The sequence below is a fragment of the Castor canadensis genome, chromosome 13, assembly GCF_047511655.1.
Source record: "Castor canadensis chromosome 13, mCasCan1.hap1v2, whole genome shotgun sequence".
In the NCBI taxonomy this organism is placed as follows: domain Eukaryota; kingdom Metazoa; phylum Chordata; class Mammalia; order Rodentia; family Castoridae; genus Castor; species Castor canadensis.
In genome coordinates, this window is record NC_133398.1 from 34,232,134 (window position 1) to 34,246,495 (window position 14,362).

General features: G+C 47.3%; 1 protein-coding gene across 3 annotated transcripts in view; it reads left to right on the forward strand.

The window, feature by feature from the left end:
- The window catches only part of Anks6 (ankyrin repeat and sterile alpha motif domain containing 6), a 48,927-nt gene that overhangs the window by 19,274 nt on the left and 15,291 nt on the right, over positions 1-14,362 (forward strand). For 2 of the 3 annotated variants that reach the window (XR_012440369.1, XM_074051392.1), the window contains exons 9-12: positions 1,610-1,813; positions 4,364-4,517; positions 6,834-7,000; positions 12,747-12,933. Coding sequence is in view for 2 of the 3 variants with exons in the window: in XM_074051392.1 (XP_073907493.1) it covers positions 1,610-1,813; positions 4,364-4,517; positions 6,834-7,000; positions 12,747-12,933 (712 nt within the window). In the remaining variant the exon portion in view is untranslated. The remainder of the gene's footprint in view (positions 1-1,609; positions 1,814-4,363; positions 4,518-6,833; positions 7,001-12,746; positions 12,934-14,362) is intronic. The other variant, XM_020152765.2, reaches the window with a different exon arrangement.

The following is a 14,362-nucleotide window of genomic DNA, read 5'->3' on the forward strand; positions in this document are numbered from 1 at the left end:
ATATAAATTGGTGGCCTTAACACTGACTGGGAGCTTGTGCAGCCTGACATTTGATCATGTTAATCAGTAGCAATGATTACTTTCAGTATGAAGACAGAAATGCTGGAACAGCAGTTTTGGGAGATGCAGTGAAGTATCACAAAGGAAAATAAAATCAGCTCTGGTCACATTACCCAGACAGAGTCGTGGTTGGCATTTGGTGTATATCTCTTCTGAGCGTTTTTCCCAGGCATTTTTAGCATGTATAAATATGGTATCATGTTATATATAATAATAGCAAATCCCACAGCACTTACTAAATACTAGTCACTGTTCTCAGCACTGTGCATATATTCACTCATTTAATCTCGCAGAGAACTGTGTGAGACTGGTGATATGTCATCCTCCCTGTACTGTACTGTGCTGGACCTGATTTGTTAACACTTTTCCATGACCATTGTTTCCACATCATGAAACACTCTTTATGCCACACCATGTTCAGGCCACCTCGTAGTAACAGGACGTTCTGTCGTGAACAGCTTTATCCAGGGCTGACTTCTCAGAGCTTTCTAGCTCTCCGTTCTTTAACAGCTCTGCTGAATGTCTATTTGCCCCACTTCCTAGTTATTCTTCAGGGTATCTAGAAAGGGAACTCCCCGGCAAAGTGTGTGAAGGTCATTGGCTTCCAGAAAGGTCACAACAGCTTAGACTCACAACACGGGATGAAAATGGTGGATTTGCTGCCCTCGGTGTTCATCCCAGCCTCCCTCTTGCCAGTCGAGGTTGTCCAGTGCAGAAAGGGACAGAAAAGCGGCACAGCCTTCCAGCCCTGCTCTCCTGTCCCACCACTTATGCCCAGGAGAGGGCCCCAGTGTGCTGGCTTTCTGCCCTCTAGTGGGTGGTGGCTGGCCCAGGGCCCTGCAGGCCTTGCGTGGGTGTTTGCAGCCATCGATGCAGTACGATGTGGTGTGGATATGCCACCTGCCCAGCTCCCGAGGCAGGTTGAGCTGTGGGATACCCGTCCTCACAAAGCACCATCTGGCACTGAGGTCCTTGTCTGTTCTTAATTACCGTGAATGCTGTTTCTTGACAATCCACCAGTCATTGCCGTGTGGATTTTCTATTGACATCTCCCCCAATCACATTTTCAAAACATAAGCTGAAGTAAGGTAGCAAACATCAGCCATGAGGCATGGCTGGAGTGGGCTGAGATGTGGGGGGTGGGGAAGGGAGAGTTCAGGCTCCTTGCAGCTCTGCATCCCCGTCCTGCACCCCTAGGCTCCAACCTCCCACATCCCCTCCATCTGCCAAGCTCTTTCCCAGTCTCACTGCATTGTCCTTCAGGCTCAGTTCCCTCTTGCTGCAGAGGGGTGACCTGCCCTGTGCTCTACCACCCCCGTACCTGGATTTCTTGTCTCTCCTAGGCTTTCTGTGCCCTCTGATCTTGTCACAGCACAGGTGTGGGTGTTGCAGGTTTGCTGTATGAGAGCTGAGAACACCGCTTGGGCTCCTGGCTTGGGTAGAGGGGTGGATGGCAGCACCAGTCCCCAGGAAACAGGGAAAACCTGGAGTCCTGTCCCCAGAGTGGGAGCACTCCTAGGCACACCTAACCCTGGTCTGTCTTTTTCAGCTGCGGAACGGAGCCCCTTTCCCCAGGCTCCCGAGCGACAAGCTGAAGGCGGTCATCCCCCCCTTCCTGCCCCCATCCAGCTTTGAGGTGTGGAGTTCTGATCGGTCCAGGACATGTCACAATGTAAAGGCAGACCCCACCAAGACAGTGCTGCCCCAGAGAGCCAGCAGGGTCCACCCCATGGGTGGCGGGAGCACAGACACTGTAAGTCTCCAGCCCAGCTGATGGGCTTTGACGCATAATTCATGGAGATGGCATGCATGGTGGGTTGGGGGACCTCAGAGCCACCAACCCCAGGGTCAGAGCTGTTTTCTTCTTTGAAGTCAGCAATATCCTTTTGTCTACGTAAATCCCACTGAGGAACACTGTGTAGAAGAGATGAAAGTGATGCTGTTGGGGGGAGCATCTGTCCCCTCTCTGGAACCCTGGAGCTCCAGACCTAATCCATTGCATCCAACCTTCCCTTCAGCAGCTGAGGAGCCTGGGACCCAGCCAGGGGGAATGACTTGCTGGTGGCAACGACCAGCCAGGCAGCAGTGGGCCTAGGACCAGAAATCAGGTTCTTGGCTTCTAGTCAAATCCCAGCAACACTATTGCTCAAGTCCACGACCAAGAGCACACACTAGGAGGCACATGTGTGTACTACTGGTGTTGTCTTGAGGGAGCAAGACTCCTGTTCTTTTGACCATGATGGTGTCTACCTTTGAGTCCTTGGTCTGTTTCTGTGTCAGCCTGAGGTTGTCCCTGTTGAGTGGGAGGTGGTTTTTGGGGTATAGACTATCTTCACTACAGGCACAAGGAGTAGACAAACCAAAGGCAGTGATTTAGGACGGATCCCACTGCTGCATGCTGAGTGGCTGCAGAAACTTGGGCTTTCCACTCTCTGAGCAGGGGGCGGCTACTGCCCACCCCTGCCCTGGGGCTTGCTGCAGCATCAAATTGCTTGTGCAAGAACAGGAGCTTGGCGCCTGAGATACTCTCCGGTGGAACAGCACTGGTGTGTGTTTAGTCAGCTATTCCCAGCCAGGCAGGAATGTGGGAAGGTGGCAAAACTATCCCCGAGATGTCTTTCCATGACTGTGTGTCCTTGAGACTGTAACTAATCCCAGAGGACCAGATGTCAGCCTCACCTGCTTCATTTGCTCAGTTAATGTTCACCAAATCCCACTTCTGTGGAACACAGCCAACCCAACCCTGCCCTGGAGGAGGTCCTGATCTGGGTGTCCCAGACAGACACAAGACACAAGGCAGGGGGCTATGTGAGATGTGTTTGGGAATTCAGTGGATCCTACGTGTACACTGGAACTGTGGTAGAAGTCAGGAAGGCCTCTGGGAAGCAGTGACATCTGAGCAACAGAGTAGTGATGGCTCCCCAGTAGAGAGAGAGAGAGAGAGTGTATGTGAGGATGAGACCTGGCTGATGAGCTCACTATCATCAGCTTCCTCAGGGTCTCCTCAGTGCAGACTGGCAGGAGAACTCTTCTGCAGCTGTGGTCACAGATCACCCTGAACTGGACATCTCAGAACAAATGGAATTTGCTCGCATAGCTCTGGAGCCCAGAAGACTGGAAGTCTGGTATCCCCAAGGCAGGCTCCCTCTGATGCTATAGGGTATCTGATTTTTGCCTGTGACAGCTTCTGTGGGCTGTAGGCCCTCCTCAGCTTTAGGCTGCATATCTCCAGTCTCCACCTCCATGGCCATGTAGACTTCTCTTCCGTCAAAATTTCTACCACCCTGTGTCTCATGAGGAGATGTGCATGCAGTTACATTTAGGGCCTACCTGGGTAATCGTGGACAAGCATTCCTCAAAATCTTTACCCTAAGCACGCTGGATGCACACCTATGGGGTAATCATCATTAGTGCCTACAAGGTTACTATCTCAGGTTCTGGGTTCATTTGACCTATCTTAAAAGGGCCACTGTTCAGTCTGCTGCAACCTCCAGTGATCTCTACTGAGCCTACTGTTGCCCAGGCGAGGGAGGGGTCTTGGGTATACAGTGGAAAGCAAGGTCCTTGGGGAGCTGATAGGTCACTGGGGGTCAGAAATGAGGTGACCATAGTACACGTGCACTCACAAGTTGTGGTTGGGGCTGAGATATGAGTGACCAGGATCCTGGGCATGAGCTTGGCTGGACCACCTGAACAGGGGCTGAGACTGAAGGACCAGGAGCCACCTGGAAGCATGGGAGGGTGGCTGGTGCAAAGTAGGCATGTGGACAAAGGCCCTGAGGCACAAAGGGACTGGCCAGAAACCAAGCTGTCTGTGAGACGGGGTGTTGTGGGTAAAAGCTGATCAGATCAGGGGTCAGGACAGGCTCTGTGAGGACGTGAATGAAGCAAGACTGGAAGGAGGAGAGGGAGAGGAGACATTTCAGGCTGAGATGGCAAGGCAGCATGATAGGCAGGCTCTAGTATGCGTCGGGCTGGGCTGAGCGGTGGTGGGTTTTGTCCTTGATGTGATATGACCTTCCAGCACCTTTCAGTGAATGACACAGTCATGTCTCCTTCTTGGAAGTCACCGGTGTTGGAGTGAGACCAACGGCAGGGTGACCTTTGGGGTATGATGTTCTGGGGCCCAGCATGTGCTAGTGGGCTGTCAGTGGATAGAGGTGACCTCTGTCCCCTGGGACTCTGCAGGCTGAGCATGGCGGGCAGGGTGCAGCAGGGGAGTGGGGCCCCAGCTTGTCATGGTCCTGTGCATCTGCAGGAAGCAACCACAAACCCTCACCACCATGGCCACCTGTCCTTGCAGGCCCCCAGCAGGCCAGTCAAGTTTCCCAGCCTCACCAGAAGCCCAGCCACTCCCGCCAGTTCTGGAAACTTTAACCATTCACCACATTCCTCCGGAGGCTCCAGTGGAGTAGGCGGTGTGAGCAGACATGGTGGGGAGTTGCATAACCGCTCAGGTGAGTGGCTGAGTGGTGGGCAGGCCACTTAGGGTGGTGGGACAGCTGGGTTGAGTGTGCTAATTGTCCCCATACTTTGCACTCAGTCCCAGAATGGGCCACCCTCAGCAACTTCTCCTTGGTATGGCTGAGGGAGTTCTGTGAATTAACAATTCATGGTTGTTTTTGTGCATACCTTAGGTAAGGGTAAAGGCGAAGGGGGAAATAAAGTCCATAATGCTTTTCTGATAAATTTTTATAAGAAATTAAGAAAAATGAGCCAGGCATTGGTGGCTCGTGCCTGTAATCCTCGCTACTCAAGAGGTAGAGGTCAGGAAGACTTGAGGCTAGCCCTGGCAAGTAATTCTTGAGACCCTATCTTAAAAACAGCCAAAACAAGTTCAAGTGGTAGAGCACCTGCCTACCAAGCATGAGGCAAAAAAAAAAAAAAAGAAAAGAAAAGAAATTGAGAAAAATATAAGGTATTTCGTGATGTTTAAAATCCTTGAAGGTTACACCTTAGCTTCTGTTCTACTCTTCACTGAATAGAGGAGGAACCTGAAGCTCAGAGTAGGCTAGAAATTTGCTGAGAGTCATACAGCAAGTTGGTGGCCAGTAAGTCTAAACCCAGAGTTCCTGCAGTTCTGGGCTCACAGCACACCTGCAATCCTCCTGGGCACCCAGGGCTGTCCAAAGCCGGCTGGCAGGAAGGGCATACCCTGCTGTATGCCATTGTGTAAAGAATGCACACTTCTGGCAGAAAAAATTTTAAGACCAGATGAGCCAGAAGACCAGAAAAGGCATAATAATCTCACCTACCAGGGACAGCATTAACATTTTAAGGTATATGTTTGCAAAGTGTATTGATGCATTTTATGAATATTTATAAAAAGCAGAATAATAATTTTTTGAGCACTCTGCCAGGCACAGTGCCAAGCCATTTAAATGAATGATCTTCTTTGGTCCATGGAAGACCTGTGGATTTATCATCTCCATTTTACAGATGAGGGAACTGGGGCTCAGGACAGGCAATGACTTGCCCAAGGTCACCCTACTCTTCAGTAGCAGAGTCAGGACCTGAACCTAGGTAGTTTGACTGCAGAGCCTGTTCTTGTGACCAAATGCCATTATGAGCTGTAACCACTCTGGAACCTGCTTTCCTGTTACACACATTAGTTGACTAGGGGCTCCTTAGCTCCTTATGCAATACACTTGAATCTATAGCACTTTTTGTTTGTTTGCTTGTTTTTGTAGTACTGGGGTTTGAACTTGGCCTCATGCTTGCAAGGCAGGCACTCTACCACTTGAGCCACACCCCCCAGCCCTTTTTGCTTTAGTTATTTTTCAAATAGGGTCTCACATTTATGCCCAAGCCAGCCTAGACTACAGTTCTCTTATTTATGCCTCCTGCATGGCTGGGATGACAGACATACACCATCATCCCCAGTTTTTATTGGTTGAGATGGGGTCTCTTGAACTTTTTGCCTGGGCTGATCTCAACCACAGTCCTCCCAATCTTCCCCTCCTGGGTAGCTAGGATTATAGGCATGAATCACAGCATCCCGCCTACAGCAACTTTTTAAAGAGCCAAAGAGTGTTGTGTTCAAAAGGTGCACAGTTTCTTTTTTCTGTGGCCAGTTTCTCCTCACTGAACTCCGAGACTGGACCCAGATTCTTGCTTTTGTAGCTAACACCTCCCCAAGTGATCCCTGTCTTCACTTGTTCACTGGTTTCTTAAGTGTAAGCTGCCTAAATTCATGATGGCTGGGTCAGTGCTTTGCCTAGTTTTGAGGCTGTTACTGCATTTTGTCTTCCAGAACAGCTTTCTGTTTATACATGTAGAGTTTTGCAGCAGTGCCTGGCACATAGTGAAAAGTAAATGCTCCACAGATACCAGTTGTTAGTGTCTTCCCCAGTGCACCCCCAGCCCTGCTGTTACCTTTCTCCCTTTATCTCCTAATGACTCAAGGTTACTGATGGAATTGAGGAAGCAGGAGGTGGAAATGGCAGTCGGGACTCAGACAGGGAAACAGACCACTCTGAGTACCCGGGAGTAAGGAATTACCGAGACAGGGAGAATTAAAGGTGAACTGGATCTTGCCCGCCTGCCCTCCCCACCCCTTACCATGATGCCTTGCAGTGTGATGGCCACTGCCCACGGCCACCTTTTGCTCTCATGCAGAATTTCCTTGTGAGCAGCTTGACCCCGAGCCTGCAGGAAGAGCTGTCTGTGATACACGGTCCTGCTCAGCTGGCACAGGACAGCGCACACCTGCCCTGCCGTATGACCGTAAGTACTCAGACCCAAGGTAGTCATTCCTGTTTCTATCTCCTCAGGTGGCAGCATAGACAGCGTCCTGTCCCAGATTGCTGCCCAGAGGAAAAAAGCAGCTGGATTATCAGAGCAGAAGCCTAGCCAGCGGTCAAGTCCTGTGGGGCCAGTGCCGGGCTCCAGCCCAGCTGAGCTTCCGGTTTCCCCTGCAGCCAGCAGCACTCCCAGCAAGGTACTTGCTCTCTGTTAATTCCCCCTGTTCCTCTAGAAGGTCTGTCCTACCATGCTCCATGTGCCAGGGAGCCCGAGCAGTGCCACAGTTGTGTGCAAGTCTAAAGGCAGCCCGGCCCTGTCAGCTGAATCTGTCTCCTGCATGACACGTTCACACGGCACCTCTCCTGTCCAGGGGAAGGGTGCTGGAGTTCTGCAGACCCGACCCTGAATATGCTGTTCACTGATGGGAGCAAAGGCTTAGAACAGTTCAGGGGCAGACAGCCTAGGTTATGTTTCCATGGCTATATGAGAAATAATGTGTTTTCTGCCTAAACACTGTTGTTACACAACTCTTCCTGTTATTCAAAGTCCCTTATGCGATAGGAGCTCCATAATTAGGATCCTTTTATAATTTAGCTCCAGGAAAAGTTTATCTCTCCCTTCATGTCAATTTATTTCCCATTGTGTTCAAAATTATTTGTGTAAAGGATGTGGATAATTAAGTTCCTTTTAGAATTCAGCTATAGAAAAAAAGTCTATACTGAAATTTTTGTATATTTTCTTTTATCAGATTGTGGAAATTTATGTAATTATTGTACTTCTCTTCTTACATTTTCTGCTAGGAAACTCATTAAAGTGAGTCTTCTAGTCTGGGGCTTTTGAAGTTTTCTTCTCCATTGCCTAAAATTTTGTTTCTATACTGATGATTTTATTAGGTGTGTTAGATATCACTAGCTTCTTTTAATTGGTGTTGGAATAAGCATATAAGTTATCAATTATATTAATTGTTACCTCACTTGGATGCATCTGTCATGCGCAATTTTCATGCAGGTGTTTTCTGATGAAAGGAAGTGAACTGTATCAAAAGATGAATTCGGTGAGCTGGGGAACGATCCATCCCAGTGATCTCCTGATACTCTTAGTGATGTGTTGTAACCTTGGGGAGCTGTTTAAAAATTCAGGTTTCCATGCTCCACCCTGGCATGACTGGCTGCGACTCAAGGTCTGGGGAATCCATTCCTCTCCCCGCCCCCCACAGAGAGTCTGTTTTCAGCCAGCCCAGCCCGCGGCTCTTAGAAACCACTGCCCTGAATCAAAGGCCACAGGATTGGGCTTTCTGTCACAGGCTCCAGCACTAAATGGAGATATGAAGTGCTTTTCAAAGGCTCCCTTAGGAAGAATTAGAAATTAGTCTTCAAAATAGGAACCTCCTGGATCTCATTTTTGTACTTCGCTTAAGTGAGTGACTCACTGCAATGATGGAGCATGCCCAGGGCTGGCTTCCGGCATGTTCACTGGTCAGCGTGAACTAAGCAGCTGCTGATGCAGGAAGGATGGGGCAAAGATGCACCACCGCCTCCTGGATCTCTGCAGGTCCCACCGGCCCACCAGGAGTGGGTATCAGCTTCCTCCTCCCATGCTAGTGCTCACTGGTTTCAAACAAAATGCTTTGATTTAACTCGTGAACCTGTGGGTTGGCAGTTTAGTCTGGACTAAGCTGGGCTGTTCTGATGGCCTGGCTGGAGCAGTGAGGCGTATCCACAGCAAGCTTGGACATGTGCTCCCAGATGAAGGAAGAGGCTAAAAGTCAGTCAAACCATTGAAGCTAGACACACGCCACTTCTGGGCTCACACAAGCTGCAGAGCAGGGGCATGGACCTGGAAGGGCTGGGAAAGGGTGTCCATGGCACCCCAGGGATATGAGGACAGTTGGGGCATTTCTGAGAATCCAGAGAATTCTGATCTTTACCCACCCTTCCCCAGGGATGCTGCCCACGTGATCTGTGGCATGGGATAGACTTGTCTGATAAAGACGCATTAATTGTTTCCTTAAGCAGAAACTCTGGGAATGTCTTCATAGAAAGGAGGACAGGGAAAAATGTTGAAGACCATAGGCAGCTTGATAACAAACTCTCCAAAACATCGGGGATGGACTTTTCTTTCCATTCTGAGATACAGACATCTAGAAGAGCACTGAAGGAGATGCACCTTAGAAACAAGGGTGGGCCCACTGCCAGATAGAAAATCTGTTCGCCTTGTTCTACTGTGCTATATGGGATGTCCAAATCTTAGCAAAAAATATAAGATGAATGAAAAGCCAAGGAAAAACACTCCCCCAAAACAAAACTGGCATAAGAGTCAGGCTTAGGTATGATGAAAGTACTGGAATTATCCGTCAGGGAATGTAAGATAACCATGTCTAACGTGTGGAATACTCTCATGGAAAATGTCAATACACAAGAGCAGATGAGTCACTTTTTTTTTTTTTTTTGGTGGTACCAGAGGTTGAACTTAGGGCTTCAAGCTTTTGCTAGGAGGGTGCTTTACCACTTGAGCCATGCTCCCGGTACTTTGGCTTTTAGTTTGTTTTTCAAATAGGGTCTCACACTTTTGCCTTGTGCTCCTCCTACCTCTGCCTCCTGAGTAGCTGGGATGGCAAGCTTGAACCACCATGCCCAGCCACCTGAGTAACTATTTTAGCAGAGAGATGGAAACCATAAGAAAGAATCAGATGGAAATGCTAAAAGTAAAAAACATAGTAACAGAGATGAGGAAATGCCTTTGACAGGCATTTCAAACTTGACACAGCCAAGGACAGAATCAGTGAACTTGAAGATAGGTCAGTAGAAATTACCCTAAATGAAGCACAGAGAAGTTAAAAAAAAAAAAAAACAGAGTACACAAAAGTTGTACTCTGTGGGCAAGCACTCTGACATACAAGTAATCGTAATCCCTAAAGGAAAACAGGGAGTGAGAGCAGTGGGCAGAAGGAATATTTAAAGAACTGGCCTTTGGGGGACATTTAAGATTCAAATTGTAAGAGAAATAATGACTGAGAATTTCTCCAGATTAATGACAGATAGAAATCCATAGATCTAGGAAGTTCAGAAAGCACTGAATGGGGAAATGCCAAAAAGAACACACCTATCTATGTTATTTTTGAACTACCAAAAACAAGACAGAAAACAAGCCAGAGGATAAAGAAATTACTTTGCAAGAAACAGTGGTAAGTACAGTAGAGTTCTTGTTGGGAACCTTGCAAATCAAAGGCAGTGTCCTATATCTTTAAAATGCTAGCAGGAGAGAGAGAGCCAGAAAGTGTTACTTCCTCTTCTATTTCTCTGGAGGAGATACGGTACTACCTTTTCCTTAATTGTTTGATAAGATTTGCCAATAAGAGCATCTGGCCCTGCCATTTTCTCTTTTGAAATTTTTTAACTTACAAACTTTATTTTAACTTAAAACATAAATTTTTTTATAGGTACAGGACTATTCAGGCTGTTTCTTTGTGAGCGAGTTTCATATTTTGTATCTTTCAAGGAATTGTTCTCTTTTATCTAAGTGTTTGAATTTGTAGCATAGAGTTGTTAGTAGTCTTCATTTATTATCCTTTTTAAAAATTTTTTATTAGGTTATATTCATTATACAGGGGGGGATTCATAGTGACATTTCTGATTGGATTTACATTGTATATTGCCCCTAATTTATTATCCTTTTAATGAGTGGGGCAGTAGGATTATTTCCTTTTCATTCTTCATATTGGTAATTTGTGACTTCTTTTTGTTTGGTCAATCTGGCCGAAAGTTTATTAGTTTTCTTAATGTTTTTAAAGGACTAACTTGTTCTCATTGATTTTCTCTGTTGTTTTTTATCATTTCCTCATTTTCCATTTCCTTGATTTCTGTCGTTATCTATATTTATCTGTAATTTCCTTCTCTCTGCCTGCTTTGAGTTTGCTCTTTCTCTAGTTTCTTATGGCATAAACTTAGTTTACTCTTTAGGGATCCCTCCCTCCCTCCCTCCCTCCCTTCCTTCCTTCCTTCCTTCCTTCCTTCCTTCCTTCCTTCCTTCCTTCCTTCTTTCCTTCCTTCCTTCCATCCTTCTTTCCTCCCTCCCTTCCTTCCTTCTTTCCTCCCTCCCTCTCTCCCTCCCTCCCTTCCTCCCTCCCTCCCTCCTTCACTCCCTTTCTCTGTTCTTTTGGGTTTTTTTGAGACAGGGTCTCACGATAGAACCCAGGCTGGCCTCAAAGTCCATCCTCAGCCTTCTGAGTTTGGGGATTACAGGCATGTACCATCAAGCCTGGCTTCTCCTTCTTTTCTAATACAAGTGTTTTAATGCTATAAATTTACCTCTATGTGCTGCTTTTCTTGCATCCTAAAATTTTTAATATATTTTTATTTTAATGCCATTAAAATATTTTTTCCACTTCCCTGGAGACTTCTCAGTGGCCCACTATTTAGAAGTATATTTTTAGACCCAATCATTTATAATGATTTGCAGTCATTTGAGGGTTTTTCAGGTGGCTTTCCACTTCTGGTTTCCATTATAGTTCTATGTTTCTTCCTTTAAGTATGCTATGAGTGCAATCTGTGTTGGTGAGTCTCTATGCACTAAGAATGAAGTGGATTCTGCTGCCTTCACTGGCAGGGGAGGCTCTGTAAATGTCATAAGTCTGGATGTTTCAGTGTTCCATATCCTGACTGATTTTCTGTCTGTTTGTTCTATCAGTTACTAAGAGAAGTGTTGAGGTCTCTAATTGTAACTGTGGATTGGTTGGTTTACCTTTCAGTTCTATCATTTTTTACCTCACTTATTTTGAAGTTCTGTATACATTTAGGACTGCTGCATCTATCATGATGGAATATCTCTCTTACCCCTAAAATTGGCAACAATGGTGCATTTTCATGGCATAAGACAGAATGTGACAGATCAGTAGCTTTCATGCACATAAATGTAAAAATATTAGCAACTCTAATGTAATGATAAGTAAAAAGTTAATACATTCTGACCAGGTAGGATTCATTCCGGGATGCACAGTAGAAAATCAGTGACTATGATTCAGCATCTTACAAGGCAAAAGAAGAAAGTGCAGAAAAAGCACTTAACAAACTCAAAACTCATTCATAATCAAAGCTGTCAGCAAACTAGGAACCTAAGGGCACTTCCTGAGCCAGAAGTAAAGGTCCTAGAGCTGGCACCCCCTGGAAGGAGGGAGGCCCAGGGCTTTCCCCTGAGGTCGGGGAGTAAGAATGCGCCTCTTGCACTGTCAACTGTGCACCAGAAACCGTAGCTAGAGCCACAAGGCAAGAAAAAGAAATGAGAGGAAGAAATGAATCACCCCTACCTTAGATGACGTGATTGTTACCCAGAAAACTGCAAAGAATCTACAGAAAAGTTTCTACTAATAGGTGAGTTGAGAAAGGTCAAGGGTTGGGGTGTGGTACATGCTTAGCGTACTCAAGGCCCTGAGTTCAGTCCTCAGCACCAAATAGTAAGAATTTTTAGCAAGTCAGTATACAAAAGTCAAGTGTACCTCTGTATACTTGTGGTGAACAATTAGGATTTTTTTTAATTTGATGTTTTAAAAATACCATTTGTAATGTATTATATGAATACATTATATGAAATCACATATGAAAATACATTATATGAAAATGAAACACTTAGATAAAAATTTAATAAAAGGCACAGAATGGATAGTTTGAAAATTATGAAATGCTGGTAAATCCAAGGAGCTTGGAGAGATGGGGGCTGAATATTGTTCAGATATAAATTGTGCAGCTAGTGCTGGTAACGGTGCAGGACAGGTTTCCCGCAGCTGTCCTATGGATACCAGTTCTACTTGGCAGGTATTTGAACTAGGTTTCACAGTCTGGCTAGGCACGCTTATGGAGTCAGATGTCACGGTGTTCCCTGTTGTGCCTGTTCTCGGGGGCTTTCTACCCTCCAGGTCACGGCTTGCGTGTTTCCACTTTTCCCTTCAGCAGAAATTGGACACCAGCAAGAGGCCTCCATCTGGAACTTCCACTACCTCCAAAAGCACCTCCCCCACCCTCACACCCTCCCCATCCCCCAAAGGCCACACAGCAGAGTCGTCGGTGTCCTCCTCCTCGTCCCATCGGCAGTCCAAGAGCAGCGGGGGCTCCAGCAGCGGCACCATCACAGATGATGGTGAGTACGTCAAGGTCCTAAACCCGTCTGTACCCTCACCACCGCAACTTGGCAGCACACAGTCCTCTGGTGCCCTTGACTGTTGTAGTCATCCCGCATCAGGACTTGAAATTGAAACTGACACGTCTCTTCCAACCCTGATCCTGCCTTGTACTTTTGGCGTGGCTGTGTAAAAGGTATGGTATAGTTTGTGGATGTAGGGCGTGTTGTTTATGTGCACAGACATACACTTGTGGAAATGCTTCTCTAATACCAGGTTACTTCCCCTGAACCCTGAGCAAAACAGGATTCTTTCAGCTGTGAGTGAGGGAATCTCTGCTCAAACTGCTTTAAGATGAGAACAAATCCGTTGGCTCATAGGATGGGGGCGTCTGGGGTGTGCTTTAGGCACATGTGAGTTCAGGCGCTTTGGAGCTTTCTCTCCATGTCTGGTAGGTTCTCTCTAAGTGCCGGCGAGCAGCTTCAGACTTACTTCGTCTTCCTGCTCATTTTGCAACCTGAGCAGAAAGAGTGCTACTTTCTCAGTAGGTCCAAGGAAAATCCCAGAGGTGAAGGTCACTGGTCTGGCCTGGCCACATTTATGTTGTGGTCTGTCTCTGCCTGTCTGTGTGTCCAGGTCGTGGAATGTGTGCATTGGCCAGACCCAGGGCTGTCAGCTGAGGCCCAGTGCCGACATGGTGGGTTAGAAGGGGAAGAGAAGTGGGTCCTCAAAGGACAATGGAAGCTCTCTTTTCAGAAGTGGGTGCTGTGTACTGGGGAGCTATGAAACCAGGGCAGCCTGGGCACTGCCTGTGTGGACTCCACCCTCCCGTGGGGTCCTAAGGGAAGGAGGATGGAGCAGTGGCTGGCAGGAGGGGAGGCTGGGCTGTGAGGACCAGGAAAGACGAAGGAAGGTGAAGAGAAGAATCCCATCTTTTAACCCTGCCCTCTGCTGCTCCTGGGTGTTGGAGGGGAGAGGAGGGACCAGCAGGTAGAGTCAGGAGCATAAAATGTGTGTGGGGGGAGATGTCCTGGTGCAGGTGGGCCCCACAGGCCCCTTACAGTGCTGAGTGGGTCCTGCCCGGCAAGTGCTGAGAGGCAGCCCACTGTGTGCACTGGCTCCCTTCTGTGCTGGGCTGATGAACACAGCTGCCCCGGTGTCCTCTTTACCTAGGGTTCATTTCATTGCTTGGTGCTGTCCAGCACAGTCACTTATAACGACTACAGACAATCATTAGCAGCTTTGTCCTTCCAGCCCACATCTTCTCTGGAATCCGAGATTCCCCCCTACCATGATTTCTCCAAAACCCCCAGAGGTTTTCTCCAAGAAAGTGGGTGTCTGTAGACACCACCTGTGCCACTCACTGTCTCTCCCGTACATTATAATGATGGTTTGTGAAGTCCCAGCTAGGATGGAAGAAGAGGCCCAGCAGTGGTTTCTCACTTAACA